The 27622-nt window shown below is 41.7% G+C and overlaps 3 protein-coding genes across 3 annotated transcripts; 1 reads left to right on the top strand and 2 right to left on the bottom strand.

Annotated features, from left to right (window-relative positions):
- Positions 1-2623: 2623 nt before the first annotated feature.
- Positions 2624-4322, bottom strand: LOC134211363 (probable prefoldin subunit 2). The gene is made up of 3 exons (XM_062688151.1): positions 4210-4322; positions 3904-4146; positions 2624-3353 (listed from the first exon to the last, which is right to left on the bottom strand). The coding sequence occupies exons 2-3, from the start codon at positions 4071-4073 to the stop codon at positions 3038-3040; spliced, it is 486 nt and encodes a 161-aa protein (XP_062544135.1). The 5' UTR covers positions 4074-4146; positions 4210-4322; the 3' UTR covers positions 2624-3037.
- A 115-nt stretch (positions 4323-4437) lies between these two features.
- LOC134211364 (uncharacterized) lies at positions 4438-27622 on the top strand. Its single transcript, XM_062688152.1, has 2 exons — positions 4438-4984; positions 26424-27622. The coding sequence occupies exons 1-2, from the start codon at positions 4876-4878 to the stop codon at positions 26546-26548; spliced, it is 234 nt and encodes a 77-aa protein (XP_062544136.1). The 5' UTR covers positions 4438-4875; the 3' UTR covers positions 26549-27622.
- On the bottom strand, positions 19838-22025 carry LOC134215612 (uncharacterized). Its single transcript, XM_062694760.1, has 2 exons — positions 20975-22025; positions 19838-20826 (listed from the first exon to the last, which is right to left on the bottom strand). The coding sequence occupies exon 2, from the start codon at positions 20751-20753 to the stop codon at positions 19965-19967; it is 789 nt and encodes a 262-aa protein (XP_062550744.1). The 5' UTR covers positions 20754-20826; positions 20975-22025; the 3' UTR covers positions 19838-19964.

Raw genomic sequence — 27622 nt, 5'->3', positions numbered from 1 at the left:
CTCATTCTTTCGATTCCGCATGTGACAAAACTGGTATTGATTCATATTGAATGGGTCTTAGAACTTCTTAGTCCTCCCTATAATAAAATAAATATAAAAAATAGCTAATTTCTTGCTTAGATCCGTTATTATGATATTTTAGTATCAGTTCCTCCAACCGGATCTGAAAATCGATTTTGAATGGACACCCTGTTGGTTGCTTGATTGATTGATAGCTTGCTTGAATGGTTGAATGATTGGTTGGTTGGTACTTGATTTGTTATAGTTGGTTGAATGGTAGCTTGCTTGAATGGTTGGTTGATTGGTTAGTCGCTTGAATGGTTTGTTGATTGGTTAGTTGCTTGATAGGTAGGTTGCCTAATTGGTTTATTGGTTGGTTAGTTCTTTGGTAGCTTGCTTAAATAATTGATTGCATGATTGGTTTGTTGCTTGATTGATTGTTGGCTGTCTAATTGGTGGGTTGGTTGATTGATTGGAAGTGGGCTTGAATGGTTGATTGCTCGATTGGTTAGTTGGTTGCTTGATTCGTTGGTTATTTGGTTGGTTGATTGGTGATTTGGTTGCTTGATTGATTTATTGGTAGCTTGCTTGAATGATTGGTTGCCTGGCTGGTTAGGTGATTAGTTGTTTTGTTGGTTGCTTGAATAGTGGATCAGTTGGTTGCTTGATTGGTCAATTAGTTAGTTGGTTTGATTGCTTTTTTATTGGTAGCTGTATGATTGGTTGATTGATTAGTTGCTTAATTGGTTAATTTGTTACTTGATTGATTGGATGTGGGGTTGAATGGTTGATTGCTCAATTGTTGATTGATAGATTGCTTGATTCGTTTTGATTAATAGATTGCTTGATTGGTTAGTTGATTGACTGGTTAATTGGTTGCTTGATTGATTGGTTGGTTGATTGGTAGCTTGTTTGAATGGTGGACTGGTTGGTTTCTTGGTTTATTGATTGCTTGGTTGATTGGAGCTTGAATGGTTGGTTGATTGATTAGTTGCTTTTTTTGTTAATTGCCTTAAAGGTTGATTGGGTTGCTTGATGGATTGGTTGATTGCTTGACAGGTTTATTGTTCGATTGGTAGCATGCTTGACTGATTGGTAGGTTGTTTGATTATTTGTTGCTTTATTGGTTGGTTAGTTGATTAGAAGGTTGTTTTATTGACCGATTAGTTGATTGATAGGTTGTTTGAATTTTTGGTTGGACGATTGGTTGATTGGTTAATTGGTAGCTTGCTTTAATGGTTGGTTGTTTGATTTGGAGAATCCTGAAAGGAATCCTGGAGGGATTCCTTCGGGAATCTTGGAAAGATGCCTTCGGGAATCCTGAAGTTATTTCTTCGGGAATCCTAGAGAGATTCCTTCGGGAATGTCTAGCGATGCCGACAGAAATTCACCAGCGATGCCCTCAAGAATCTGCCAGCAATGCCCGCACGATGCCCATAGGAATGCCATGCCCATAGAAATACACCAACGAAGCCCACAGCAGGCCGCCAGCGATGCCTAAAGGACTCAACCAGCGATGCTCACAGGAATTCGCAACTAATTCCAACAAGAATCCGCCGGCGATGCCCACAGGAATCCTCCAGCGATGCCCACAGGAATCTGCCATCGATGCCCTCAGGAATCCATCAGTTTCCCAAAAGAATCCGTCAGAGTTGCTCACAGGAATCCGCCAATGATGCTGACAGAAATTTGACAGCGATGCCCGCACGATACCCATAGGAATGCTATGCCCACAGGAATCCGCTAGCGATGCCCACAAGAATCCGTCAGAGTTGCCCACAGTAATCAACGATGCACACAGGAATCTGCCAGCAATGCCAACCCCAAGTAACCAAAAGTTCCTTTAAGGGTACGTTTTTCGCTTAAGCAGCTCAGGAAAGAGCTGGGTACGATCTATGGTGGGGTGCATGTAGCCAGAATGTCGGACAGTAATCCGATGAAAATATGGTTCTCGACAAGGATCCAACGGGAATAAGGAAGCAAGGTGGGTCGATCAAGTGGAGAACCCTCTTGCGGACTCTCCGCAAACTGCGTGATTGGCGACGTGTAGCCATGTACTGAGTACTGAGACTTTTAAGCACTGCACGACCTGTGTGCGGCTTTTATGCACTCCGGACTTAGTCTGAAAATAAATAATATATCTATTATGTCATGCAGCTCCTGGGCTTGCTTTTCTCAACTGTCGCCATTTGACACTCCACATAAAACCAATCCTTCCGCTGAGTTTCTTGTGCGGTACCAACTACATCTATGTCTGTTGTATTGAACGTCTTGAAACTTGCTGCCACAATGCGTTCATTTTTTTCCAATTGGGGGTCCTTCGATTCATTCGTCGAGCTTATGAGCGAAGCTCCGTAATCCGTAATGCCCTGGCCCGACAGGGAAGATCCATGGGAGCCTAAACGACTGTTCCGTTTTGTCATTACATCGTTTTCGTGTTTGATTCAATCCTGGGAGTTCATTCATTCTATCATTCCTTCCATACTGATCTATTTTCTTATTATTACTTTTTAGTGATAAGAAAATTATTTTGAGCTTTTTAGTGGAATGTTTTCACCTGTCATGACAGGTACTTTTTAGTGTAAAATGCTGTGATATTCTTCCAGAGTCCAACGGCCCTGCCTTCCTCTAGTAAGTTGTTTATTCAAGCAACAAGTTGGTGAACAAAGAAATGATATCGATTACAATAAAAACTAAATTCTGCGTTAGTGCTTACCGGAATTAACAATCGGTCTGAAGATACTTTTTATTTTCTACGCGATTAAGGATGACGATGATAAATAATAGTTAAACAGTTTGAGGGTTCCATCACGCGGAATCTATGTTTGACTGATTCCCCAAGGCGAATCGAAACAATCTATGTTCAAAGATCGTGTGGAAAAACGCGAAACAAGCAATCTCTAGCGGAATACCGAAATTGTACAACCGATCGGAAAATCTACGCCCTCAGCGCTCACCATGGACACGAGTGTGGCGAAGCGTCCGAGTTGTCGGGAGAACTTTAGTACATACACAAACAGCAAACCGGAACTAACCATTACAAGTTACCCACCAGCACATTCCGTGTCCCGGCGGGGCCCGATTTGTCTTCGGCCGTTTCCTTCTCGCTGCTGGCGGCCGGCGCCGTATCCTGACCGCGTATTTTTATGTTATGCTCATCCTTGAACTGGTTGATCTCCAGACCCTTCTTCGTGATCTGCTCCTTACCGGTTTCGATCAGTTTCTCGAGCTGTTCCTTGTTCTGAACCAGCTGGGGCAGGACGATTTCGACCGTTTGATCGCACAGGACGCCGCCGATCAGTCGGAAGCACTTTCGGCCGGGTTCGACCGTTTTCAGCGTGTCGATCACAGTTCTGGGAAATAGTGTAAAAAGGTCAATTTAATGATACTGAAAGAAGAGGAATGTTCTTGACGCACTGAAAGATCATCAAGTGGTTTCAAAATATGTAATAAATGTTTATCAAGAAATAAGCATTCTGGGTTTTCCTGAAACCTAAAATTTTACCAGAAAAAAGATTGAAAAAAGAGTTATGAGAAATCGTAAACATCTTCAAAACCTTTAACTAGTATTGGAATTATTAGCTAGTCCAGCACTTACTGGAATTGTATGGGCGTAAAGCGTCTTGTTGATTTCCTGTGACTCATCCGTGGCCACTCTCATGCAAAAGTAAAATCGATATAGAGAACTCTCCCTGTTTTGCTCTAATTGTAATATGAGTTAAGGAATATTCCAAGGACAGGGTTTGTATATCTTTCGTCTGAGTTAGTTAGCTTTTCTGACAATCCCAAAAATGGAATCAAAACACTCTGAACCCACAGTTGAGGTTATGCCCCGAAAATCCTGCAATAACTGGAAATCGGGGCAACAAAAGCACCACTCGGGCAATTTTCCGACAAACTCACTTGTGTTCCTTGAGGTCCAACTCCAGCGTGTTCAGATTGTTGATCAAATTCCGCTGCTGATTTCGCAGCTGCTGGAACTCGGCGTAGATTTCTTCCTGCGATTTTTTGTCCTTTGGTTTTCCTCCGCTGGTGCTACTGCTGGTAGTCATCTGTTGCGTGGTGGCGGCCATTCTCCTTGTGGGGATTCTTATGGTAGATCACAGATAATCACGGAATAGGCCGGCAATGGTTGGATGCACTTCCCTGGGGGTAGAAATGTTTGACTGCAACCGAGCAGGACGAATTTACAAAATCACAAAAGTGCACCTCCTCTTGTGGTGTTTTCGGTGTGGTTCTTCAAAAAAATGCGGCGAGACGTCAAAGTAAAGTTTTGACGTTCTTTCATCTCTTTTTTGTATGGGGCCCAAAACGAGGGGCTAACAAATGATTATTGTGATATTTCAATCTAGTACTTTACAAAGTACTAGACGTAATGGAAAAAATATGAAAAAATAAAAAAAATCCCACAAGCGAGCGAGCGACCACCCATCCAGACCAGAGTTAAGACGATGAGCCATCGCCTTGTGTTCTGTTGCATGTTGCACCAAGCGGCACAAAACGAAACTTGCGGCTTATCAAAACAATTTGGAGCTCAGCACAAAGTGCGATAAAGTTATTATTTTTGTGCAGCCCAGTCGAAATAGTGCGGTCGCGTTGAGAGTGATAAATTAATCACGGCGACCTTATCTCGTGCTCTTTATTTCTGAAGCGGTACATATATTCGGGAATCAATCGCGGTCGCGGAGTTGAATCGAGCAACGCCTCATAGCCCACCGTATTCTGTGTGTTCCCGTCATCTGTTTTGAGTCTCATCAAGAAGGGAAAAAATAGATAGCGGTATTCTCCCGTTCAGTTATCACGACTTGATACGTTCATACGTGGGGATCCGGCTTAATTTCTTCATTAGTTTTTCGAGAAAATCATCAGGCCATCATGATGGGATTGCTGGACAAGGTGTTAACTTTTATCAACTATTGGTGGTTCCGATATTTGATGATCACGGAATTGTACATGGTCGAGAGCTGGGAGCGAGTGACGATCCGTAAGTACATCTATCTTCTCTATATAATAAAAAAAAAATGGTCTGTGTTCGTATCCGCAACTCGAAAACGGCTGGATGGATTTTCTTCATTCCTTCGGCAGGTATCTCGGTTATCGTTTCCAACGGGTTTATATGATATTTTCTCATGCGAAAATCACGAGTAGGGTTGAGTAAATCATGAAAAACTAAAATTAAGGTTCGTGTAGAAATTTCGCATGTGCAGTTCACAACACGCATTTTCGCCTACTATGCAGGACAACGTCTGCCGGGTCGACTAGTTCTAAATAATTTTCCTTAAATCTTCTATATAATAAAAATCTATATAATAAAAATGAGTTGAGATTTCCTTCCTTTAGCATTAGCATTAGCATTGAGCAATTCGCACAAATTCGTAGGTGGTACAAGCCTGGACTATTGTATGAGAGTAGCATCACTTTCATCCGTTGCCACAGATATTGATTTGGGACTAATCACTATCTCTTAAGGTCACTCCTGACGGAATCCAAGTTTAAAAGTGCTCGCGTTTTTGGTGGCACACCACTCGACGCAGCAAAACTAAATCAACATAAATGACAGTTGTGCGTTGCTTCCGTATCGAGTGGTGTGCCCCCGAAAACGCGAGCACTTTGAAACTTGGATTCCGTCAGGAGTGACCTTAAATGGAAGCAATGCACTTTCCAATAGTCGAGATCTGTCCTGGCCACGTCCTTGCGAATGCTGAGGAACGGGAAGGATGGTTAGTAGGACACCTACTTAAGAAAGATGCAGAGAACTCTACGACCTCTCATAGGTGTCACGGGAGGTTTTGGGATTGTGTGGAAAGTTATAACAGTAGGAATCGTTTTGGTAGAACGTGAAACACAGAAAGAACTAAGATAGAAATACAAAGTAGGAAAGGGCCGAGCCTGAAATTGAACCCACGGCCACGACCTCCTGCTTATAAGGCAGAAGTGGTAGCCACTAGACCACCGAGCTCGTCAGCATGAGTTGAGATTTCCTTCCTGACGATTTAACTCGCGAATGGGTTGACCGATTTGCAATGTTTTTTTCCCTAATCGATTCGTTTTGGGATCCGCAAGGTTTGTATATACAAAAAGTTGGTTAATTTAACGGGGAAATGTAAAAAATCATTAGATTACAATTTTGGATCATCTGTTGAGGAAAACAAAACAAACAAACGGAAATTGATCTAGAGTGCGGTGCTGCAAATAGTTCATTGTGACATTTGCGACACCCGGGCAAAGCTGGGTTTCTTTCGCTAGTTTAAAAATAAAATATCAACCTACTATGGCAAAATATGATTTGATAATATTTCGGCATAATACAAGTTGTTGAAAAGTTTTTCGAAATCTTTCAAATACGGGCTAAACAGTTCTTACATATTCAATATTGAAAAGACAATTTTGCCAAAATAAACAAGTTTAACTTAGCCATTTATTATGCATCATGTTGGGTTTCGTCATCCACATCGGTTTGACACTTTTAGTACTGGTTCTTTGGCTAGGTTGCTAGGTTCAAGCAAACTAGATGTTGGTCACGCGAACAGGATCGACATTATCTTACCGTGGATAATCAAATTTCGGACACCCTCAAACTTCGGACGCTTCAATTCGTATGGGAAATTTTCTGAAATATTTCATCGAAATGTTTCGTCAAGCTGAATCGGAAGGAGTAATAGTTTTAGCTTGTTTTAGTATAGCTACATTCTAGTAAGACATGCTAAAACAATACGCCGAAATTATTAAAAGACAGTCTGAGCTGTGCAGTGAGAATTGTGTTCAATTATTCTTCCCGGTACTGTGTAATCAGGTGTCCGAAGTTTGAATCTTTGTGTCCGAAATATGAATCCAACCCCGCCGGTGTCCGAGGTTTGAATCAAACAGAAGCCGGACATTTTCATAAATTGCAGACATTCTTCGCAATATCATGCACTCATTAAATACGTTGTTCAAAGATGAATACTATACTTAGTGATTGTGATGGTGATTTAAACGGTGTGATTTGAAATGTGAGTAAACAGGATGATTGTATATCAGAAAGTGCTTAAGCGTCCGAAGTTTGAGTTTGCACGGTATACTTTTGACATTATCTTATACTTTTGAATCAACTGCTTACCCATACGCTTAAACATGGTTTAAGGCCTAAGCCGAGGTGAAGAAATCGACCCTTAGTTAAAAGTAATTTGTATCTTTGGCCTTCCAAACACCTTGTATACAACGGAGTCAGTGGCGTTTCCCTAACCTCAATCTACCTGTGCACTGGCTTTAAATTTAAGGAATTGGTGTGCGGAAATGCATAGAATTACTAGATTTTGATTAGTTTAAATGTCTCTGATAATTTTATTTTCCATTTAGGCTGTCAAAATATCAGAATTTTCATTTTTTGGGTCCAAGATGAATACACCACTAGGTGTTCCAATAGACTTATGCAGGGGTTCATCGAATTCACTCACCCGATGGATTTTGACATTTGAGCGGGTCGTCTTCTCGAACAAAAGTTCATTTTGCGTTCATTATGCGACCCGCTCAAACGTCATAATTTCTTGGGGGAGTTCATTTTGCGTTAGTCTATCTGCCAAATTCACGATTCAGCCATCTTGGATTTTAGTATGGGAGAGCCAGCCGGTTTGTTTTCGTTTTGCAATGAAAATGAATTTTTCACCCCCGCCTTCTTCTCTTCCATAAACTTGGCAGATCGGAGCACCTAGTAGTGTATTCATCTTGTTTGGGTCAGTGCACAGGTAAAAAGTGAGGTTACGCGACGCCACTGAACGGAGTTCAGTTGACCAAAAATCTTTAAGGACTAATTTGTTAATATTTTTTTCCAAAAGTTTTCCCAATTCAGGATTTTGATAAACTCCAGTCGATTTATTTCTCAATATATCTACACCGAAAAAATTCTTTATATTGAATATATTTGTCGCACACATAAATTTTTGCAATTTGGCGACCCAAATATATGCAATTTGTACCCACACATAAATTCAATAACTGCATATTAGAGACCACACATACATTTTATTTGATTATAGATTATATTTGTACTTCGCGTGGAGAGTGGTTATGTGTGCACTAATAAGAATCATGAATTTAATTAATGGATTTTTGCCAATAAAAATGTGTGGAATTTTTGTAGTGATACTATTCTTTGAGTTGCATATACAATTGGGTAATGTTTGAGCGGCTGCATATCTAGTATATTTAGAAAATTTGCAGTGCTACTTCGTTCACCTGCTGTGACCCTTGGATCCTCTAAGGGCATTCACGATGGAGTCCACTAAAGACAACCACAATGGACAGTTTACTCCTCATCTCGCGTTCTTGTATGCACAAATCCCAATAGATGATCAACATAACTAAAATGAGCTATGGCTGAGTACTGGGGCACGATGACCAACCAAATTGAATATTTTCCTCAAAATTTGGTAAAATATGCCAAAAAAGTTCTTGGTGGAGTTCCTGAAGGGATTCGGAGGAAACTACGTTTTTTTCCTAATGTTCATTAGAAATTCCTTTGTAAAACCCTGTAAGAAGCTCATATAGGCATTTTTTTCAAAAACCATTAGTGTTCTCGTTGGGAAATTTCTTTAGTAAAACCACAGGTAAAACCGTAGAATATCCTTTCAGGATTTCATTCGGAAATTTATTAGGGAATGAAATAGTTTCCGAAAGAATTGAATTCCTAAAACAATAGCCGAAGAAATTGCTGAAAAATATTCGAAGGGGTTCAGAAAGGACTCTCCGAGAGAATATCGAAAAGAGTTTTTAAAGACGTTTCAAATTTTTTAAATGAATTTTCGAAAGAACTTATTGTAAAATACTTCTTCCGAACTTGGCCAACTCCACTATTGATCCCACGACTCACTTCCTATTAATCACACCAAGGAAATAAAAAACCTTGCTCAATGTAGACTCGTTTATTCGTCATAAGGAACAAAGGCTTGGGTATGCTTAGCAGCTTATTATATGTATAGGTATTTTATAATTTTTCCGGTAGAACCGACTTCAAAAATAGTTTACAAGGAAGGAATTCCCGCAGATCAAAAAGAATCGTTTTAGTAAATTTCGAAAAAAATGTTCTAAGGCAGAGGTTCCCAAACTGTGGGTCACGACCCCCAGGGGGGTCGTGGGCTGTTCAGTGGTGGGTCGCGAAAGACAAATCTTAATTCATGACTTTGTTACTATTTTGTCCCACAAATCTATTCCATATTTTGAATTAGGATCTAACTAATGATTGGATGATTAAAGAACAACAAACCTGACGAGGTCAACGGCTTTTTTTGTTATACGATATTTGAGCAAGTAGAAAGAAGTTCTATACATTTCAAATGAACCAAATGAACCCAATCCAAAACCAATCCTAATTCAATTCGAATCATACACTCCAAATAATCTAAACATTGTTTCCACCTGAATTTTCAGGTAAATTTTACGTGCACACGTAACTGCAAATGCTTCAGAAACTTGTGTTCGGTGAATTCTATCCAAAACTCAGGTAGAACTTACCTGAATTTCACGTAGAATGAAAATTCTATCGAAAAATCAGGTAAAAGTTACATGAATTTCAGGTGGAAAAAATCTACTCACATTTTCAGGTTGAAACAACGTGCAGATTTTTTGGGGTATCTAAATCAAATCCAAATCTATTTAAAATCCAATCTAGTGATGAACTTTATTTATAATTTAAAAATCACTCTAATGAAGAAATTTAAAAAAAATCATATCCAATCCAAATCTATTTCAAACCCAATCCAAATCTAATTCAAATCCAATCTTAATCAAATCGAAATCCAATTCAAATCCTAATCTGAATAAATTGTGGATTGGATGTGGACAAATTTTTGACAAATACAATGATGGGATTTAATGCAATTTATTAAAATTTGTCCAATCGAACGGGAACTCATTTTTATCTAATTTCACAAAATCAATGCATTTGGTACCTGGTGGGTCGCAAGCAATATGGGATTCTGCTAGGTGGGTCGCATATCCAAAAGTTTGGGAACCTCTGTTCTAAGGAATTCCTAGAAAAATTCCCGAATGGTTCCCAAAAGCAATTTCCGAAGATATTTCTTTGGATTAATTTCTGAAGAGATTCCCGAAAAATAATCAAAAGCAATGGAGGATGTTGTGACGGAATTATTGAGGAAAATGTCCAAGAACTTCTTCCTAAAGTAAGCAAAGAATTTTCAAAGGATTACCCGTAGAAATTCTCAAGGAATTGTTTAAGGTAGTTCTGAAAGTATTCATATGAGAATTTCAGTAAAAGTTGTCAAAGAACATGCTAAGGAATCCCTAGAGGAATTTCTATAAAATTTCCAACGTTTTTTTTTGTCTAAAAAAAATTCCGACGGAATTCCTAAAATAATCCTACGTATTAATTTCCGAAGAAATTCCTAAGCAAACTCCGAAGGAAATGAATTTCTGAAGGAATTTTTAGAGGAATTCTATAATATTTTCCGTAGATATTTCAAAAGAAATTTTCGTATGATTTTCGGAGGGTATATCCGAAAGAATTTCTAAGGGAATTACGAAAGAATTCCTAAAGGATTTTATGAAGCAATTTCCTAATAAATTTTTAAAGGAATTTCCAAAAGAACGAACCTTAACGAATTTCCTAAGGGTTTCTTAAACAAAGGAATACGTGGAGGAAATTCTGACGTAATCCCTGAGGAAAATTTTAAGGAATATCCGGAAGAATTTCCGAAGAACTTTCTGGAATTCGTTTACGGAGGAGTTTTTGTAGAGGCAATTTCCTAAGGAATTCCTGGACGAATCTTCAAAGGAATCTCTGGAGGAAATTGCGAATAAATTACTGGGAAAAATTCCAAAGGAATTCTTGAAGAAACCTAGGAATTACATAAAAAACAGTAGGCATTTTCTCTGAAATTCTATTAGGATTTTCTTCGTAACTTCCTTTGAGAATTCCTTCGAAAATTCCATCATAAAATCCTTCAAAAATACCTTTATCGATTCCTCTAGAAATTCCTTAGGAAAGTATTTAACTTTCAAAAAATCTTTTAGAAGTTCCTTTAGGAATTATTTTCGAAAATCCATTCAAGTTCTCCCTTCAAAAGTTTATTTATATACAGATTTTTTTTGTGGATCTTCCAGGAGATCCTTTGTAATTTATTAAAAATGAAGCTGTTTCCGATGTAGTTACTTATTAAATTTTCGAAAAAAAAATCCAAAGATAAGCAACAAACAAACAAATACTTTAGGAAAAATGAAGACATTTTCGAAGAAATTCCTGCAGGAAGTTCCGGAAGAATTCCCGAAGAATGTTTTAAAGGAATTGCTGGAAGAAGTTCTGAAGAAATTCCTTAGGCAAATTTTGAATGAATTCCTTATGGAAATCTAGAATAACTTTTTCCAGTGATTCATGAAATAAATGCCGAAACAATTTCAAAAGGAAGAATTTCCGAAAGAATTCACAAAAAAATTCCGAAGGAATTCTCAAAAGAACGAATGGAATTGTTTAAGGAATTCCTTGAGGATTTTTCACATCCGAAGGAATTCCTCAAGGAGTCTCCGAAGGAGATTGTAGGAATTCGTAGAACAAAATCCGAAAGCATCCCTTTAGCAATTTCCGAAAGAAATTCGTAAAGGATTTTCTAAAGAAATCTGTAATGAAAATTCTTAAGGAATTTTTGGAGAAATTTTGTAAGGAATCTCCGAAGATGGAAGAAGCCTACATCAGACTGCAGAGGGAAGCTAAGCGGATCGGACTAGTCATCAACACGTCGAAGACGAAGTACATGATAGGAAGAGGTTCAAGAGAAGACAATGTGAGCCACCCACCACGAGTTTGCATCGGTGGTGACGAAATCGAGGTGGTAGAAGAATTTGTGTACTTGGGCTCACTGGTGACTGCCGAAAATGACACCAGCAGAGAAATTCGGAGACGCATAGTGGCTGGAAATCGTACGTACTTTGGACTCCGCAAGACGCTCCGATCGAATAGAGTTCGCCGCCGTACCAAACTGACAATCTACAAAACGCTAATTAGACCGGTAGTCCTCTACGGACACGAGACATGGACGATGCTCGTGGAGGACCAACGCGCACTTGGAGTTTTCGAAAGGAAAGTGCTGCGTACCATCTATGGTGGGGTGCAGATGGCGGACGGTACGTGGAGGAGGCGAATGAACCACGAATTGCATCAGCTGTTGGGAGAACCATCCATCGTTCACACTGCGAAAATCGGACGACTGCGATGGGCCGGGCACGTAGCCAGAATGTCGGACAGTAACGCGGTGAAAATGGTTCTCGACAACGATCCGACGGGCACAAGAAAGCGAGGTGCGCTGCGGGCAAGGTGGATCGATCAGGTGGAAGATGACTTGCGGACCCTCCGTAGACTGCGTGGTTGGCGACGTGTAGCCATGGACCGAGCCGAATGGAGAAGACTCTTATATACCGCACAAGCCACTTCGGCCTTAGTCTGAATAAATAAAATAATCCTAAAATAATCTTCTAAGGTTTTTTAAAAGAAACTTTTCGGAGGAATATCTGGAGGAATTATCAATTATATATGTTTTATTGATTTATTTCCGAACTAATTTCTGGAGTATTTTTCGAAGAAATTCATAAATGAATGTTTGAACGATACTTCTTCGAATATTCTCAGAAGTTTCAGGAATTTCACAATAAGGCTTTTACAATACAGTATCAAATAATTTCAAGACAATTAAATTAAATTTTCGTAATGTTTGAAAATACCTGACGTTTTAACTAAATAAAATAAGAAGCGTTTTAACTGATGCTCGTAATGTTTGCTCAGCAATATTTGCTTTGCTGATACTCAGCAAGTGGTTTTTTCAGTTATATTCAGAAATTGATTTCAAAATATAAATTACTTACTAGGGAGTCGAAACAAAAAAATCGGTAAAGCATTCACAGTTGGGATTTAATTATTTTGCTAAGGGCCGATTTCTTCACCTCCGCTTAACTCTTAAGCGGTGCTTACCCATACGCTTAAACCTGGTTTAAGCCCTAAGCGGAGGTGAAGAAATCGACCCTAAATCAGTTTGCCTTATAAGCCAACCACAAATTTTAAAACAAAGAAATATTTTTGATTTAAAAAAATTAAAAAAAAAATTGTCAACTTGACTTGAAATTTCTTAACTGCAATAATTTTCCTGCACTAATGCCATATCCTTTAAGAATGGGGACGCTTTGGGCCTTACAATCTATGTATCTAGGCCCCACAACAAACCCGTTTTGCGAGTCACCTACAAGTTTAGGTGCCCGACTAAATGAGGCCTTGGCTTAACGCATTCCAAAGATCAGTTTAACAATTTATGTATTATTATACTAGATAAAGCCTCATTCAAACTCACAAACTAATCAACCAACCTATAAATTAACCAAGACAATGTAAAGCTATGTCCATTTAGAATCCGGAATCATTTATTGTATTGCAGCGGCACGGAAAATGACCGCTGCAATAATTCTTTTACAGCGGTTTGTCTATCTAGGCGCCCACTTGCTGTGGTATAAATTTCACCTCTCCGGAGGTGCAAATCTTACTGAGCGTCGGTTCTCCATGTTAGGAGCGGCTCACAACAGCGTTTGATCTCCATGTTAGGGGCGGCTGATCATCGTCCGAGTGTCGGCGAGGCACTCTAAGTGAAACTGTGCATCATGGTACACCGGAAATAAGGAGGAATGGTCCTCCGGAAATTTAGGGGGTTTGGTGTCAGGCCCTGCAAGCCAGCCTTTCAAATACATACGCAACCAATAATCAACAAGAGAGTACGGAGCGGAACAATCGGTGAAGACCACTGCGACGAAATGGGACTAGCGATTGGAAACTCGGTTCGTGGAACTGCAAATCTCTCAAATTTATCGGAAGCACACGCATACTCGCCGATGTGCTCAAGCACCGTGGATTCGGCATCGTAGCGCTGCAGGAGGTTTGTTGGGAGGGATCAATGGTGCGAACGTTTAGAGGTAATCATACCATCTACCAGAGCTGCGGCAACACACACGAGCTGGGAACAGCTTTCATAGTGATGGGCGACATGCAAAGGCGTGATCGGGTGGTGGCCGATCAATGAAAGAATGTGCAGGTTGAGGATCAAAGGCCGGTTCTTAAATGCAGCATAATCAACATCCATAGCCTACACTCTGGAAGCACTGATGATAATAAGGACGCATTCTACGCGCAGCTAGAACGTGAGTACGACAGCTGCCCAAGCCACAACGTCAAAATCATCACAGGAGATTTGAACGCTCTGGTTGGCCAAGAGGAGAAGTTTAGACCGACCATTGGGAAGTTCAGCGCCCACCGGCTGACGAACGAAAACGGCCTACGACTAATTGATTTTGCCGCCTCCAAGAAGGCCATTCGCAGCACCTACTTCCAACACCGTCTTTCGTTTCGGTACACATGGAGATCACCACTGCAGACAGAATTACAAATCGACTACGTTCTGATTGACGGACGGCACTTCTCCGACATTATCGACGTCAGGACATATCGTGGCGCTAACATCGACTCTGACCACTATCTGGTAATGGTTAAACTGCGCCCAAAACTATCCGTCATCAACAATGTTCGGTACCGACGACCGCCGCGGTACGACCTAGAGTGACTGAAGCAACCTGATGTCGCCACTGTATACGCGCAGCACCTCGTTGCTGGAAGAGGGTGAGCTCGATGGGGCCCCTCTTGAGGACTGCTGGAATACAGTTAAAGCAGCCATTAACGGCGCAGCGTAGATCAACGTCGGGTATGTGGGACGAAGTTGACGGAACGATTGGTTCGACGAAGAGTGCAGACAGATTCTGGAGGAGATGACTACGTCAGTTCAGCGGACGATGGAAGCCAACCAGCCCTCACATTGAGGGAAGTTATGGATGCCATCCAACAGCTAAAGACCAAAAAGCAGCTGGTAAGGATGGTATCGGAGCTGAGCTCATCAAGATAGGCCCGGAAAAGCTGGCCATTTGTCTGTACAAACTGGGAAACTGAACAGCTACCGGAGGCGTGGAAGGAAGGGGTTATATGCCCCATCTACAAGAAAGGCGACTAGCTGGAGGGTGAGAACTTTCGAGCGATCACCATCCTTAATGCCGCCTACAAAGTGATATCCCAGATCATCTTCCGTCGACTGTCACCATTAGTGAATGAGTTCGTGAAAAGTTATCAAGCCGGCTTCGTTGACGGTCGCTCGACAACGGACCAGATCTTTACTGTACGGCAAATCCTTCAAAAATGCCGTGAATACCAAGTCCCAACGCACCATCTGTTCGTTGATTTCCAGGCGTCATACGACAGTATAGACCGCGTAGAGCTATGGAAAATTATGGACGAGAACAGCTTCCCTGGGAAGCTTACCAGACTGATCAAAGCAACGGTGGATGGTGCGCAAAACTGTGTGAAGATTTCGGGCAAACACTCCAGTTCGTTCGAATTGCCCCGGGGACTAAGACAAGGTGGTGGACTTTCGCGGAGAGCCGGGTGTAACAGCCGGGGTACGATTTTCAACAGATCCAGTCAATTTATTTGTTTCGCGGATGACATGGACATTGTTGGCCGAACATATGCAAAGGTGACAGAACTGTACACCCGCCTGAAACGTGAAGCAACAAAAGTTGGACTGGTGGTGAATGCTTCAAAGACAAAGTACATGCTTGTGGGCGGAACCGAGCATCGTCCTGGACATAAAAATATTGCGCATTCCCTCTCCCGATTGGCAACTTCATCGCCGATTGCATTCGACCCAGAAGAAGAGCTTGTAATTCACGAAATAGCTACACTGGCAAGCTCAACATACGCCCTAAATTGGAGTCAAATAAAAGAAGAAAGTGAAAAGGATTCGGAGATATCTCAAGTCTTACTGAAAATCATCAAGATTTGCCATTGGCATATCGCGTGATAGTTAATTAATTATGTTTTGTAGATACCGTATTACTAAGGGTTGATCGAATTGTTATGCCTAAAACCATTCGAGAGAAAGTATTACAAATTGCACACTAAGGACACCTAGGCATCAATATGATGAAAAGTCATTTGAAAACCAAAAATGGATCAAGACGGCGAGAAGTTTGTAAAATTGTGTAAAGGATGTACATTAGTAGCAGCTCCAAATCCCCCTGAACCAGGGATTGAATCTTAAAGAGAAAGAACAAGTCTCTCACTTATCATCTCTGCAGCGCCGTAGCGTGGGGTTGGCCGGGTTGGCCCCCGCCAAGGGCGCCGGAATCAATAAATTACGGTATGGGAAACAGAACAATTTTATTCGTTACATGGCCAAATAATAACAAACCGACCATAAAGTCCAAAGGTCTATGGCGGAGATATTTCAAGAAATCTAATCTTTCTTCTATCTCAAATAAACAAGTCGAATGTTTTGGTCCTAACTTTGACTTCTCTTTAGGTTTCTCTGAGCCTTTCGGAACCGTCTACAAGGGGCTAAGAAAAAGTTATTTGAAAATTGTATATCGGATTGTTACCATTTTCTGGCACAATTACTGCCACAAGTGTTGACCTAAATTGTTAAAGACCTTTTGTGCTAATGACTTATATCAGGTTGGGGTAAGGGAAAAGATGGTGTAGATTTAAGACAAATTTGCTCATTTCATTCAGAAAAACTCAAGGGGTAAGTAACTCTAAACTTTGCGATAATATCACTCATTGTCTCGCAATAGTATTTCCTGACATAGATATTATGGAACGTAACTTTAAGAAGATGGAGGAAGCCTACATCAGACTGAAGAGGGAAGCCAAGCGGATCGGACTAGTCATTAACACGTTGAAGACAAAGTACATGATAGGAAGAGGCTCAAGAGAAGACAATGTGAGCCACCCACCGCGAGTTTGCATCGGTGGTGACGAAATCGAGGTGGTAGAAGAATTTGTGTACTTGGGCTCACTGGTGACTGCCGAAAATGATACCAGCAGAGAAATTTGGAGACGCATAGTGGCTGGAAGTCGTACGTACTTTGGACTCCGCAAGACGCTCCGATCGAATAGAGTTCGCCGCCGTACCAAACTGACGATCTACAAAACGCTCATTAGACCGGTAGTCCTCTACGGACACGAGACCTGGACGATGCTCATGGAGGACCAACGCGCACTGGGAGTATTCGAAAGGAAAGTGCTGCGTACCATCTATGGTGGGGTGTAGATGGTGGACGGTACGCGGAGGCGGCGAATGAACCACGAGTTGCATCAGCTGCTGGGAGAACCATCCATCGTTCACACCGCGGAAATCAGACGACTGCGGGGGCCGGGCACGTAGCCAGAATGTCGGACAGTAACCCGGTGAAAATGGTTCTCGACAACGATCCGACGGGCACAAGAAGGCGAGGTGCGCAGCGGACAAGGTGGATCGATCAGGTGGAAGATGACTTGCGGACCCTCCGTAGACTGCGTGGTTGGCGACGTGTAGCCATGGACCGAGCCGAATGGAGAAGACTCTTATATACCGCACAGAGCACTTGGGCCTCAGTCTGAATAAATAAATAATAATCTACCAAGTCCTAACATATCTCACCATATTTTGCTAATTAGTGTAAAAGGTCACAACATTTTAAAACTTACAGCCATACCGCCATATACATACATACCGCCATAATAAAAATTCATAAAACATTAAGGTGGGAATCAAAATGTTATTGGGTTGTTGAATATTGCACATTTTAGTAAGAGAGGGGCGCCCAAAAAAGATTTCGCCAAGGGCGCCGAAAGTCCACACTACGGCTCTGCATCTCTGTATACATATACGATATGTAGCAAACCGCGAGAGACTTTTTTCGCAAGCTGTCATGATAGAGAACTGAGATTCTCACGTCCGAATGTGTGAGTGGCGATAAAAGGAAAACAAACACTCCTAGATGGTGCAACTCAGCAAAGATTGGGTAAAAATGAGTATATTTCCATATATTGTTTGAGTCTTTTGAAATCATTGTGATGACCCGATCATTTTTGAGGTTATGAGCAGAAGGAAAACAAACATGTATTTACACATGACGAATTGCACATTAGTGTGCGAGCGCTAAACGTCACTCATCTCTACGACTACGAGAGCTAACAACTGGAGTGGAGTTTGATGCGAGAAATTCTTTGCAATGTGTTCCATGTATCGAGGGCAAGCATCATCGTCAACCATTCAACGCAAGAGGAAATAGAGAACATCAAATATTGTAGTTGATACATTCTGATCTTTGCGGTCCGATGGAGACGGCGTCAATTGGCGGTAGTTACTACTTTTTGACCTTCATTGACGATGCAAGCCGAAGAACTGTCGTTTATTTCCTGAAATCGAAAACAGAGGTGCTTGAATTATTTCAAGATTTCAAAGCGTATGTGGAAAATGTGATAGAGCGGATCAAGCGTATTCGTACTGATAACGGAAGAGAATATATCAACAACGAAATGAAAAAGTTTTTGAGAAACTCTGGTATTCATCATGAGATGACCGCCTCCTATAACCCGGAGCAGAATGGATTAGCATAAAGAATGAACCGTACACTCGTTGAGAGAGCAAGAAGTATGATTTTTGAGTTTTGGGCGGAAGCGATTGCAACTGCATCAACGTGGTCAACCGATCACCAACAAAAGGCCTGTCGGTGACTCCAGAGGAGAAATTCACTGGGAAGCGCCAGGACTTGTCGTATCTGCGAGTTTTTGGAACTAGGGTGATGACGCATGTACCAAAGGAGAAACGCCGTAAATGGGACAAGAAGTCGGAACCGTGTATATTTGTCGGATACAGCGAGAATTCTAAAGCATACAGGGTGTATAGTTCTAAAACGAAGACTGTCGTCATTAGTCGTGATGTCATTTTTCTGGATGAAAAACTCGGAAGACGCAAAGATGTATTGACGGATCCTGTGATGAAAAATAATCGAAGTTTTGGAGAGATGGTCGTATCAAGTAACACGGTTGAATCAAGCTCTACTATTGACCCCGAAGTTCTACCCGATGTAATGATAGATAATGCTGTGAATCCATTGGTTATTGAGGAGGAAGTGCCATTAGTGCTCCCTCCACAATCAGAAGATCCACAATTGGTGGTTAGGCGCAGTGCGAGGGAGCACGTGCCCTCAGGCAAGTATCGAGATTATGTAATGAAGAGCAGCGTTTTTCCTGAAAATTATTTCCAATCCACACAGAATTGTTTCCCCGAGAAGATCATATAGTCAGGCGATTTTACAAGATGATAGTGAACAATGGAATCGTGCAATGGAAACCGAATATAATGCTTTGGTGGAGAATCAAACTTGGTGTTTAGCAGATCTACCTAGAGGACGAAAGATGTTACGGTGTAAGTGGGTCTATAAGCTGAAAACACATGCGGACGGATCTGTCGAGCGGTATAAGGCCCGTCTGGTGATAAAAGGCTATTCGCAGGTCAAGGGCAATGATTACAACGAAACATTTTCGCCAGTGGTCCGGTACACAACAATTCGTTATCTGATGTCATTGGCTGCGAAGAAGGATCTTCAGATTCATCAAATGGATGCAATATCAGCATTTCTGCAAGGTGATTTAGGAGAAGAGGAGATATACATGGAGCAGCCGGAAGGTTTTATCGATTCAGCAAATCCCACGAAAGTCTGCAAGTTGAGAAAAGCGCTATACGGACTAAAGCAAGCTAGCAGAATTTGGAACTTGAAGTTGGATTCTGAGCTGAGGCGAATTGGGCTGAAGCGATCTTCGTATGACACATGCGTCTATTTCAAGTCAGAAGGTAACTCGATCCTCATCGTTGCCGTATACGTCGATGATTTGTTGCTGTTCTCCAACAATCAACAATGGGTGGATAAGCTTATAGCCAGGCGTACGACGGGATCGAGGAGCACGATGTACGGAAACGAAAATGAAATAAACGCGCCGATTGAAAGAATACTTTTTATTCAGAAAACGTATACGTCCGTTATCTTTAACTGTCACGCACTAACTGACTTTCTTCTCTACTTTGGTCTTTCTCTTCAAGAGGCAGTGTTGCCACATAGTCCCCCTCCAGTTACACCATGAAACGGACCCTGTGACCTGCTGGGGTAACTTTGATTTTCCTGTTATCGTCATAATCGTTCTCCATTTCCGAGTTGTAGATGTATGCAGGCTTAACACGATCCAACGAGATCCTCTGTTTCTTTCCCTTCATGAAAACTAGCACGGATTTATCACTCCGCTCGATGACTTCGAATGGACCATCATATGGGTGCTGCAATGCGCGCCTGACGGTATCGACTCGTACAAAAACATGCTTACAGGTTTTCAAATCATTGGGTATGAACACGTGTTGTTTAGCATGGTTTCTATTTCCGATCGGTCCAACTTGCTGAATCAACTGCCGCAACGTTTTAACAAACTCGGTGCGATCTATGTCCTTGGAAGCGGTGTCGTAGAATTCTCCCGGTATTCGAATTGGCTGTCCGTAAATCATCTCTGCGACTGAACAGTTGATATCCTCTCGTACGGCTGATCGCAGACCCAGTAAAATTAATGGCAATTTATCACACCAGTGTTTAGCGTCCACACACATGATGGCTGCCTTAAGGGTCCGATGGAATCTTTCTACCAATCCGTTGGCTTGGGGGTGGTAAGCAGTCGTTCGTACGCGATGTGTTCCAAAAACTCGAGTCATTTCCAAAAACAGCTCCGATTCGAACTGTCGCCCTTGGTCGGTGGATATAATCTCTGGTACACCAAATCGGGATACCCACACATTGCAAAATGCCTTTGCTACTGTTTCGGCGAGCATATCCGGTAATGGTACAGCTTCTGGCCATCGGCTGTACCGGTCGATCATCGTTAACAAGTATTTGTTTCCGCCAGATGTTGGCAATGGGCCGACCAGATCGATATGTACATGTTTGAAGCGACTGTTCGGAAGATTGAATTCTTTTAATGGCGATATTGTGTGTCGTTGAATTTTTGATCGTTGACATTCAATACATGATCTAACGAAATGTCCTACATCACGATTTACAGATGGCCAAACAAAGCTCTTCAATACTAACTTTCTCGTACCGCGAACTCCTGGATGTGATAGACCGTGTATAATTTTCAAAACATGCTCCCTATGTTGCTTGGATACGAATGGCCTCATTCGATTGTTTCTTACGTCGCAGTAGACGGGCTGGTCGAAGCTTTCGATTTGCTTCAATTCGAGAATCAACGATGTTTTCTTAGCATTTAAGAGCTGCTTCAACTCCTCGTCGTCATTTTGCGATTCTGCTATTGCTGCAAAATTTATTCCCAATGGCATAGTAACTACACTTACCCTGGAAAGCGCGTCTGCTGCAAAGTTGTTTTTGCCACTTATGTGACGAATGTCTTTGGTGAAACTTGATATGTACTCCAGGTAACGTTGTTCGTGTGGCAAATGGTTTGATGAAGAGTTCAAGGCGTACGTTAAAGGTCGATGATCGGTGTAGATGACGAAGTTCCTACCCTCAACCAGATGCCGAAAATACTTGACGGCTAACTTCATAGCGGTAAGCTCACGTCCGAAAACCGAATATTTTCTCTGTGAAGGCGAAAATTTTATCGAAAAAAATCCAATTGGCCTCCAGGCTCCACTCACAAGCTGCTGTAACACTGCCCCTGCTGCAACGTCAGATGCATCGATCATTAATCCCAACGTCTTAGAAGCGTCCGGATACTGTAATAAAGCTGCGTTTGCGAGGTTGGTTTTACATTGGTTGAATGATTTTTCCGCTGCTGGTGTCCAATTCAGCTTGCGTTTGTCATTTTTTCGATTTCCGGGGATTAGATCCTGCAGATGTTTTTGCGTTTCTGCTGCTCGAGGTATGAAACGTTTGTATCCGTTTACCAAGGCCAAGAATCGTCGTAGCTCCTTGACGGTGTCCGGTAATTTGTACTCTTCTACTGCACGAACACGCTCGGGATCAGGTTTGATTCCATCACTACAAACACGGTAACCCAGAAAATCCACCTCAGCAAGACCGAATTTGCACTTGGATAGGTTGAGTACAAGTCCATTTTGCTGGAGACGTTCGAACACGACGCGTATATGTTCTCGATGCTCCTCTTCTGATGCTGATGCAATGCAGATATCGTCCACAAACACCACGACAAAATCAAGATCTCCAAGAATACGATTCATAAAACGCTGGAACGCTGGAACACAATCCAAATTGCATTCGTGTAAACTCGAACAGTCCAAAGGGCGTTATAACGGCAGTTTTTGCTATATCAGATTCCTCGACAGGTATGTGATGATACGCCCGAACCATATCCAATGTTGTGAATATGCGCTTTCCGAGAAAGTTATTGAGGAGGTCGTGTATGTGTGGTACCGGATACCGGTCTGGAATCGTGACTCGGTTTAGACTTCGATAGTCTCCCACGAAGCGCCACTCGCCATTCTTTTTGGGAACACAGTGTAGTGGACTGGCCCAGCTGCTTTTTGATGGACGACAAATTCCCAACTCCATCATGGTTTCGAACTCTTTCTTTGCCGCTTTGACTTTGTCCGGTGCCATTCGACGCGATTTGCAAGCGACGGAGGGTCCTTTTGTTTGAATGTGGTGAGTGACTTCATGATGCACAATTTCCCGCATAGTCGATGGCAGCGTAATTTCTCGAAAGTCTGCAAGTATATCATGGAACGGATGACGTTGATCGAGAGTTGTAATGCTATGAACAACAGCGTTTATGAACCCACCAACGGAGTGCATTTTTGTGCTTCCATCAATTAGTTGACGATTTTTAAGGTCCACGACGATGCCAAAGTTTACTAGGAAGTCAGCTCCTATGATAGCTGTAGTAACATCCGCAAGAAGAAAATTCCATGAAAATCTGCGTCGCAATCCGAGGTCGGTTGTGGCAAATCGAGAACCGTATGTTCTAATTGTTGATCCATTTGCTGCGTGGAGTTGAAATGATGATGGTCCGCTTTGTTTATCATTCCTAGTCGCTGGTATTATTGACACGTCGGATCCGGTGTCCACTAGGAATCGCTTGTTTGATGTTCGATCGTAGATAAGTAATCGACGGCTTTGTTGCTTCTCACCCACCTCACACGCTTCTGGTGGGTGACTTTTCAGTTTTTTTGTTGGTGATACTTGCAGGGGCTACGGCATCGTTCGGCTTGACCGCCATACTTACGGTGATACCAGCAGATGGCACCTCCATTTTCACTACGATGACGCGATACCGAACGGGTTCGTGATCTGCCCGGGCCAGATTTTAGGCGACGTATTTCGGCTGTTAGCGCGGCTATTTGTTCCCCCAGGCTCTCCTGGGTGTTCGATTCCGGCAATGGTTCTAAAGGAATTGTTTTCACGGCAGCGACGTGTGGTACAAGGTCAATCATCTTGTCTCCCATCTCGGCAAGTTTTGAAAGACTACCGTCATTAATGCTCAAAACAGCGCGAATGTTGGCGGGCATCCTTTGAAGAAACAGCATTTTCAAAAATTCGTCATCGACATTGAGTCCGGATGACAGCTCTTGCATCTTGGAAAGTAGATGGGTGGGACGCAAATCGCCCAGATCGCAGAAACCTAGTAGCTTTTCCAGTTTCGACTGCGGTGTAAGCTCGAATCGTGAAATCAGGCGTTTTTTGATTTCCGCATACCTTCCGGCGGCTGGAGGATCTTTCACCAGATCCGCCACATGACAGATCACCGATTGATCGATTTTCGCGACGATGTGGTGGAATTTGGTTACGTCTTGTGTTACGCCAGCCAACGCAAATTGTGCCTCGGCTTGTGCGAACCACATAGTTGGATCCGACTTCCAAAAGTCGGGTAGTTTAACAGCGACGGCAGCAGCAGCGGCTGGTGTTGGATTTTCAGCAGGATTCGCCATTTTGTTTTCTTTTTGAGTCGCAAATCGTGGCGATCTTAAATCACTTTTCTCTCCGTAAAAATCACGTCGGGGTCACCAATTTATAGCCAGGCGTACGACGGGATCGAGGAGCACGATGTACGGAAACGAAAATGAAATAAACGCGCCGATTGAAAGAATACTTTTTATTCAGAAAACGTATACGTCCGTTATCTTTAACTGTCACGCACTAACTGACTTTCTTCTCTACTTTGGTCTTTCTCTTCAAGAGGCAGTGTTGCCACAAGCTGAAACAAGAGCTGAAGAAGAAATTTCAAATGAAGGATTTCTCTTCTTCTCTTCTCATTGGCATTACATCCCCACACTGAGACAGAGCCGCCTCGCAGCTTAGTGTTCATTAAGCACTTCCACAGTTATTAACTGCGAGGTTTCTAAGCCAGGTTACCATTTTTGCATTCGTATATCATGAGGCTAACACGATGATACTTTTATGCCCAGGGAAGTCGAGACAATTTCCAATCCGAAAATTGCCTAGACCGGCATCGGGAATCGAACCCAGCCACCCTCAGCATGGTCTTGCTTTCTAGCCGCGCGTCTTACCGCACGGCTAAGGAGGGCCCCTGAAGGATTTAGGTGTGGCAAATAAAGTACTTGGAATGCGGGTGACAAAAGAAGATGACAAGGTAATGTTGGATCAAGAGCAGTGCATCAACGAATTACTGCAGCGTTTCGGCGCAACCAACTGTAACATTGTATCATTACCTGCTGATCCAAATTAGAGGCTGACTAAAGAGATGTGTCCGAAACCCGATCAAGAGCGAAAAGAAATGGAAGCAGTACCATTCCGAGAACTGGTAGGAGGCTTGCAGTATTTGGCATTATCTACAAGACCGGATATTTGTCATGCAGTTAACGTGGTTAGTCAATACTGCAGCAACCCAGGGAAACTTCATTGGATTGCGGCTAAACGAATTCTGCGATATATAAAGGGGACCAAAACGATGAAACTGACGTACTCAAAACAGAACATTGAAAGTTTTATCGGATATAGCGATGCTGATTGGGGGAATGATTCCGAAACTCGACGATCCATCACTGGCTACGTTTACTTGGAGTCTGGTGGTGCGATATCTTGGAGCTGCAGGAAACAGTCAACTGTAGCGCTGTCGACAATGGAGGCTGAGTATATGGCTGTCTCCGCTGCTACTCAAGAAGCTTTATGGTGGCGAGGATTGCCGGTTACAATTTGTTGTGACAATATGAGTGCTATACACCTGGCGGAGAAGGAGATTGGCTATTCACCACGCAGTAAACATATTGACAGGGTTTGCAGAAATTGCTCTCAATAGATAACGAACAACGATAAAAGAGAGGCAAAAACTGTTCCGAATCATAACAAGCCATGATAACAAATTTATCAAACTTGTATACAAGTGCGAAAAAACGGAATCAGATAGGCAGCCCCCACAGCAAAATGGTGATTTTCGCTTTGTTGTTGCTCCTTTCGTGTTGGTTACTGCACAGCTGTGTAGAACAAGTTGAAATGCATCATCAGAGCCAGTGCTCCCCACATTTGGAGCTTTCTAAAAGAAATTTATCATGGGATATAACATCCCGAATCAGTCCTCTATCATGACAGCTCGCGGTATGCTACATATCGTATATGTATACAGAGATGATAAGTAAGAGACTTGTTCTTTCTCTTTAGGACTCAATCCCTGCATATTGATATTCGACATCATTTCGTGCGCGAAAATGTAGAAAAAAAAGCTGATCAAACTGGTACATGATATTACAAAAGGCTCACAAAGGCGCTAACTATTTCAAAATTTGTTGAAGCAACGAAGACCCTTGGACTTGTACAATGATTCTTGGTTAAGGGGGAATGTTGAGATAGTAACCGTCGAATAATTGTACCATAGATAGCCATGATAAATTGTTATAATAAAACATTCATTAATTCGTTATACTTCAAACCTAGTAGACCTATTTTCATTACCTGTACTAATAATGACAAAAGAAATAAACAATCTATCGAGGTGAACAGGAAGAAGTTAGTGGAATCGGAGCGACATCAGAGAGTAAGATAAGTGCCTAAGAGATATCAGGATTATTTTCATTATTAAAATCAATAAAGTAAGGGAGGATTGTAGTAGATTGAGAGAGTAGAAATAGTAGAAAAGAATAGAAGGCGATGATTTAGAAAGGGCAGTTTAGCAAGGCAGTTTAATTTGAAATCAGTTCTCTACAAGAACGTGGTTTTTGTGATTCTGTCTGCAGTGGTAATCTCCAGGTGTACCTATACGGAAGGCTGCATTGGAAGTAGGTGCTGCGAATGACCATAATGAAAATAATGGATGATACTGATAATGAAAATATTGAAATATTATTATCAGGCTATTCGCTGTTGTTTAAATGTATTGAAATAGCCTCAAACAGATTTTTTGCAAGAATGCAACTGACGACGTTCTATTATGATTGTAGGCGTAATAACCTAAAGATGCTTAAAGCAAGCCGTCTAGTGGCATAATTTTAGTCAGAGCTTCATCATATAAAGATTTACAACGATAAATGTGCTCATCCACAATACCACTGTTCAGTCCTCAATCGCAAAAAAATGTTGGTACTAAAATATTTATCTTCATATTTTACATTTCTCCACAGACGTATTTCTATTCGCACTGTTCATGCTCCAATGGTACTTCAACTGCAAGGTCGTTCTCCCGTTCACCGGCAGCATACTGGGGATACAACCGATCGACCAACAGCTGGCATCCTTTCAAACATAGACCCAGATGCGAAATGTTTGACGGCAGTCGCAACGACTAACAAATCTACCTGTGAGTTGCAAGAGAAGTATTCAAGCAATTGTTTAACAATATTACCCAGCCCATTAAGTTGTTGCACGACTAAGAACCAGTAAGTTAAACATAGAGCAGAAACAATTGGTAATCTCTTCTTTTAATGTAATGGAAAATTTAAGTTAAGTTATTGAAAAATTAAATGAAACTACTACCGAAACATAGAATCATTATCGTGAATCTGAACTTAGTTGAAAAATTGTGTAAAAAAGATGACACGCAAAAATAAGCAAATGACTAAGGGTAAAATGCTTCGAGTGCACAAAAAATCCCACAAACCTCCGGAGGAAGTAGGCAACCAGACAGCCAAAAAACCAGTCACTTTTTTATAGATGTTGTTAAATAGGAATTCCTCGACGATAAGTGCGATGCCTCAGCTTGATGTGTGGAAATTTAAAAGCCGGCGTCATACAAATATAATACGCTATCGAACAAACACTATTATTACGAATCTGTGGTGCGGATAGAATCGATTTGGTTGTCAAACTGAAGCCAAAAATTTCTATTGTGCCGGAGCCAAACATTGAAGATTGTGGTTATGTTCGTTTCTGATTTAATATTGAGAAGTATTGTTATTATTTGGAGAAAAAATAAAAATAAACTTTGTTTGAGTTTTGTATTCTTTGTAATAAATATTCTCACATTATATTTCGAGTGGAAAATTAGTAGGAATGCAACTAAAAAGCACTCGTTACGAAATTTCTTGAGATTCAACAGCTGATTGGAGCATGAATGTATGTAAACAATCGTTAAGTCATGTAGAGTCTAGCGCATTTGTGCGCCCTCGTGCAGCGTGGAAAGAGAAATTCGAAGAGCGGGAAATGTTTGACAGCCAAGTAACTGCAAAATAATTTTGTTTATGGGAGTGATTTCAAAATATCCCTCTACTCGCTTGAGCGCAGAAAAGCGGCTCTATCCGCAGCACCCAGTTACGAATGATCAAATAAACCATTTCGAGTGAGTAGGTTTCGAATGGGCTCTCTCACTCGAACTAAGTAAGTA

This window comes from Armigeres subalbatus, chromosome 2 (assembly GCF_024139115.2).
Source record: "Armigeres subalbatus isolate Guangzhou_Male chromosome 2, GZ_Asu_2, whole genome shotgun sequence".
In the NCBI taxonomy this organism is placed as follows: Eukaryota; Metazoa; Arthropoda; class Insecta; order Diptera; family Culicidae; genus Armigeres; species Armigeres subalbatus.
The sequence above is the reverse complement of the archived record's forward strand: the minus strand, read 5'-3'. Positions and strand labels throughout refer to the sequence as shown.

What these genes read in the sequence shown, in the direction of transcription:
- LOC134215612 (XM_062694760.1), bottom strand. Translation starts at nt 20,753, where the DNA reads ATGATCGACCGGTACAGCCGATGGCCAGAAGCTGTACCATTACCGGAT.
- LOC134211363 (XM_062688151.1), bottom strand. Translation starts at nt 4,073, where the DNA reads ATGGCCGCCACCACGCAACAGATGACTACCAGCAGTAGCACCAGCGGA. An exon ending in TTGGACCTCAAGGAACACAA is followed by an intron (nt 3,354 to 3,903) that starts GTGAGTTTGTCG and finishes ACTATTTCCCAG; the next exon opens with AACTGTGATCGACACGCTGA.
- LOC134211364 (XM_062688152.1), top strand. Translation starts at nt 4,876, where the DNA reads ATGATGGGATTGCTGGACAAGGTGTTAACTTTTATCAACTATTGGTGG. An exon ending in CTGGGAGCGAGTGACGATCC is followed by an intron (nt 4,985 to 26,423) that starts GTAAGTACATCT and finishes ATTTCTCCACAG; the next exon opens with ACGTATTTCTATTCGCACTG.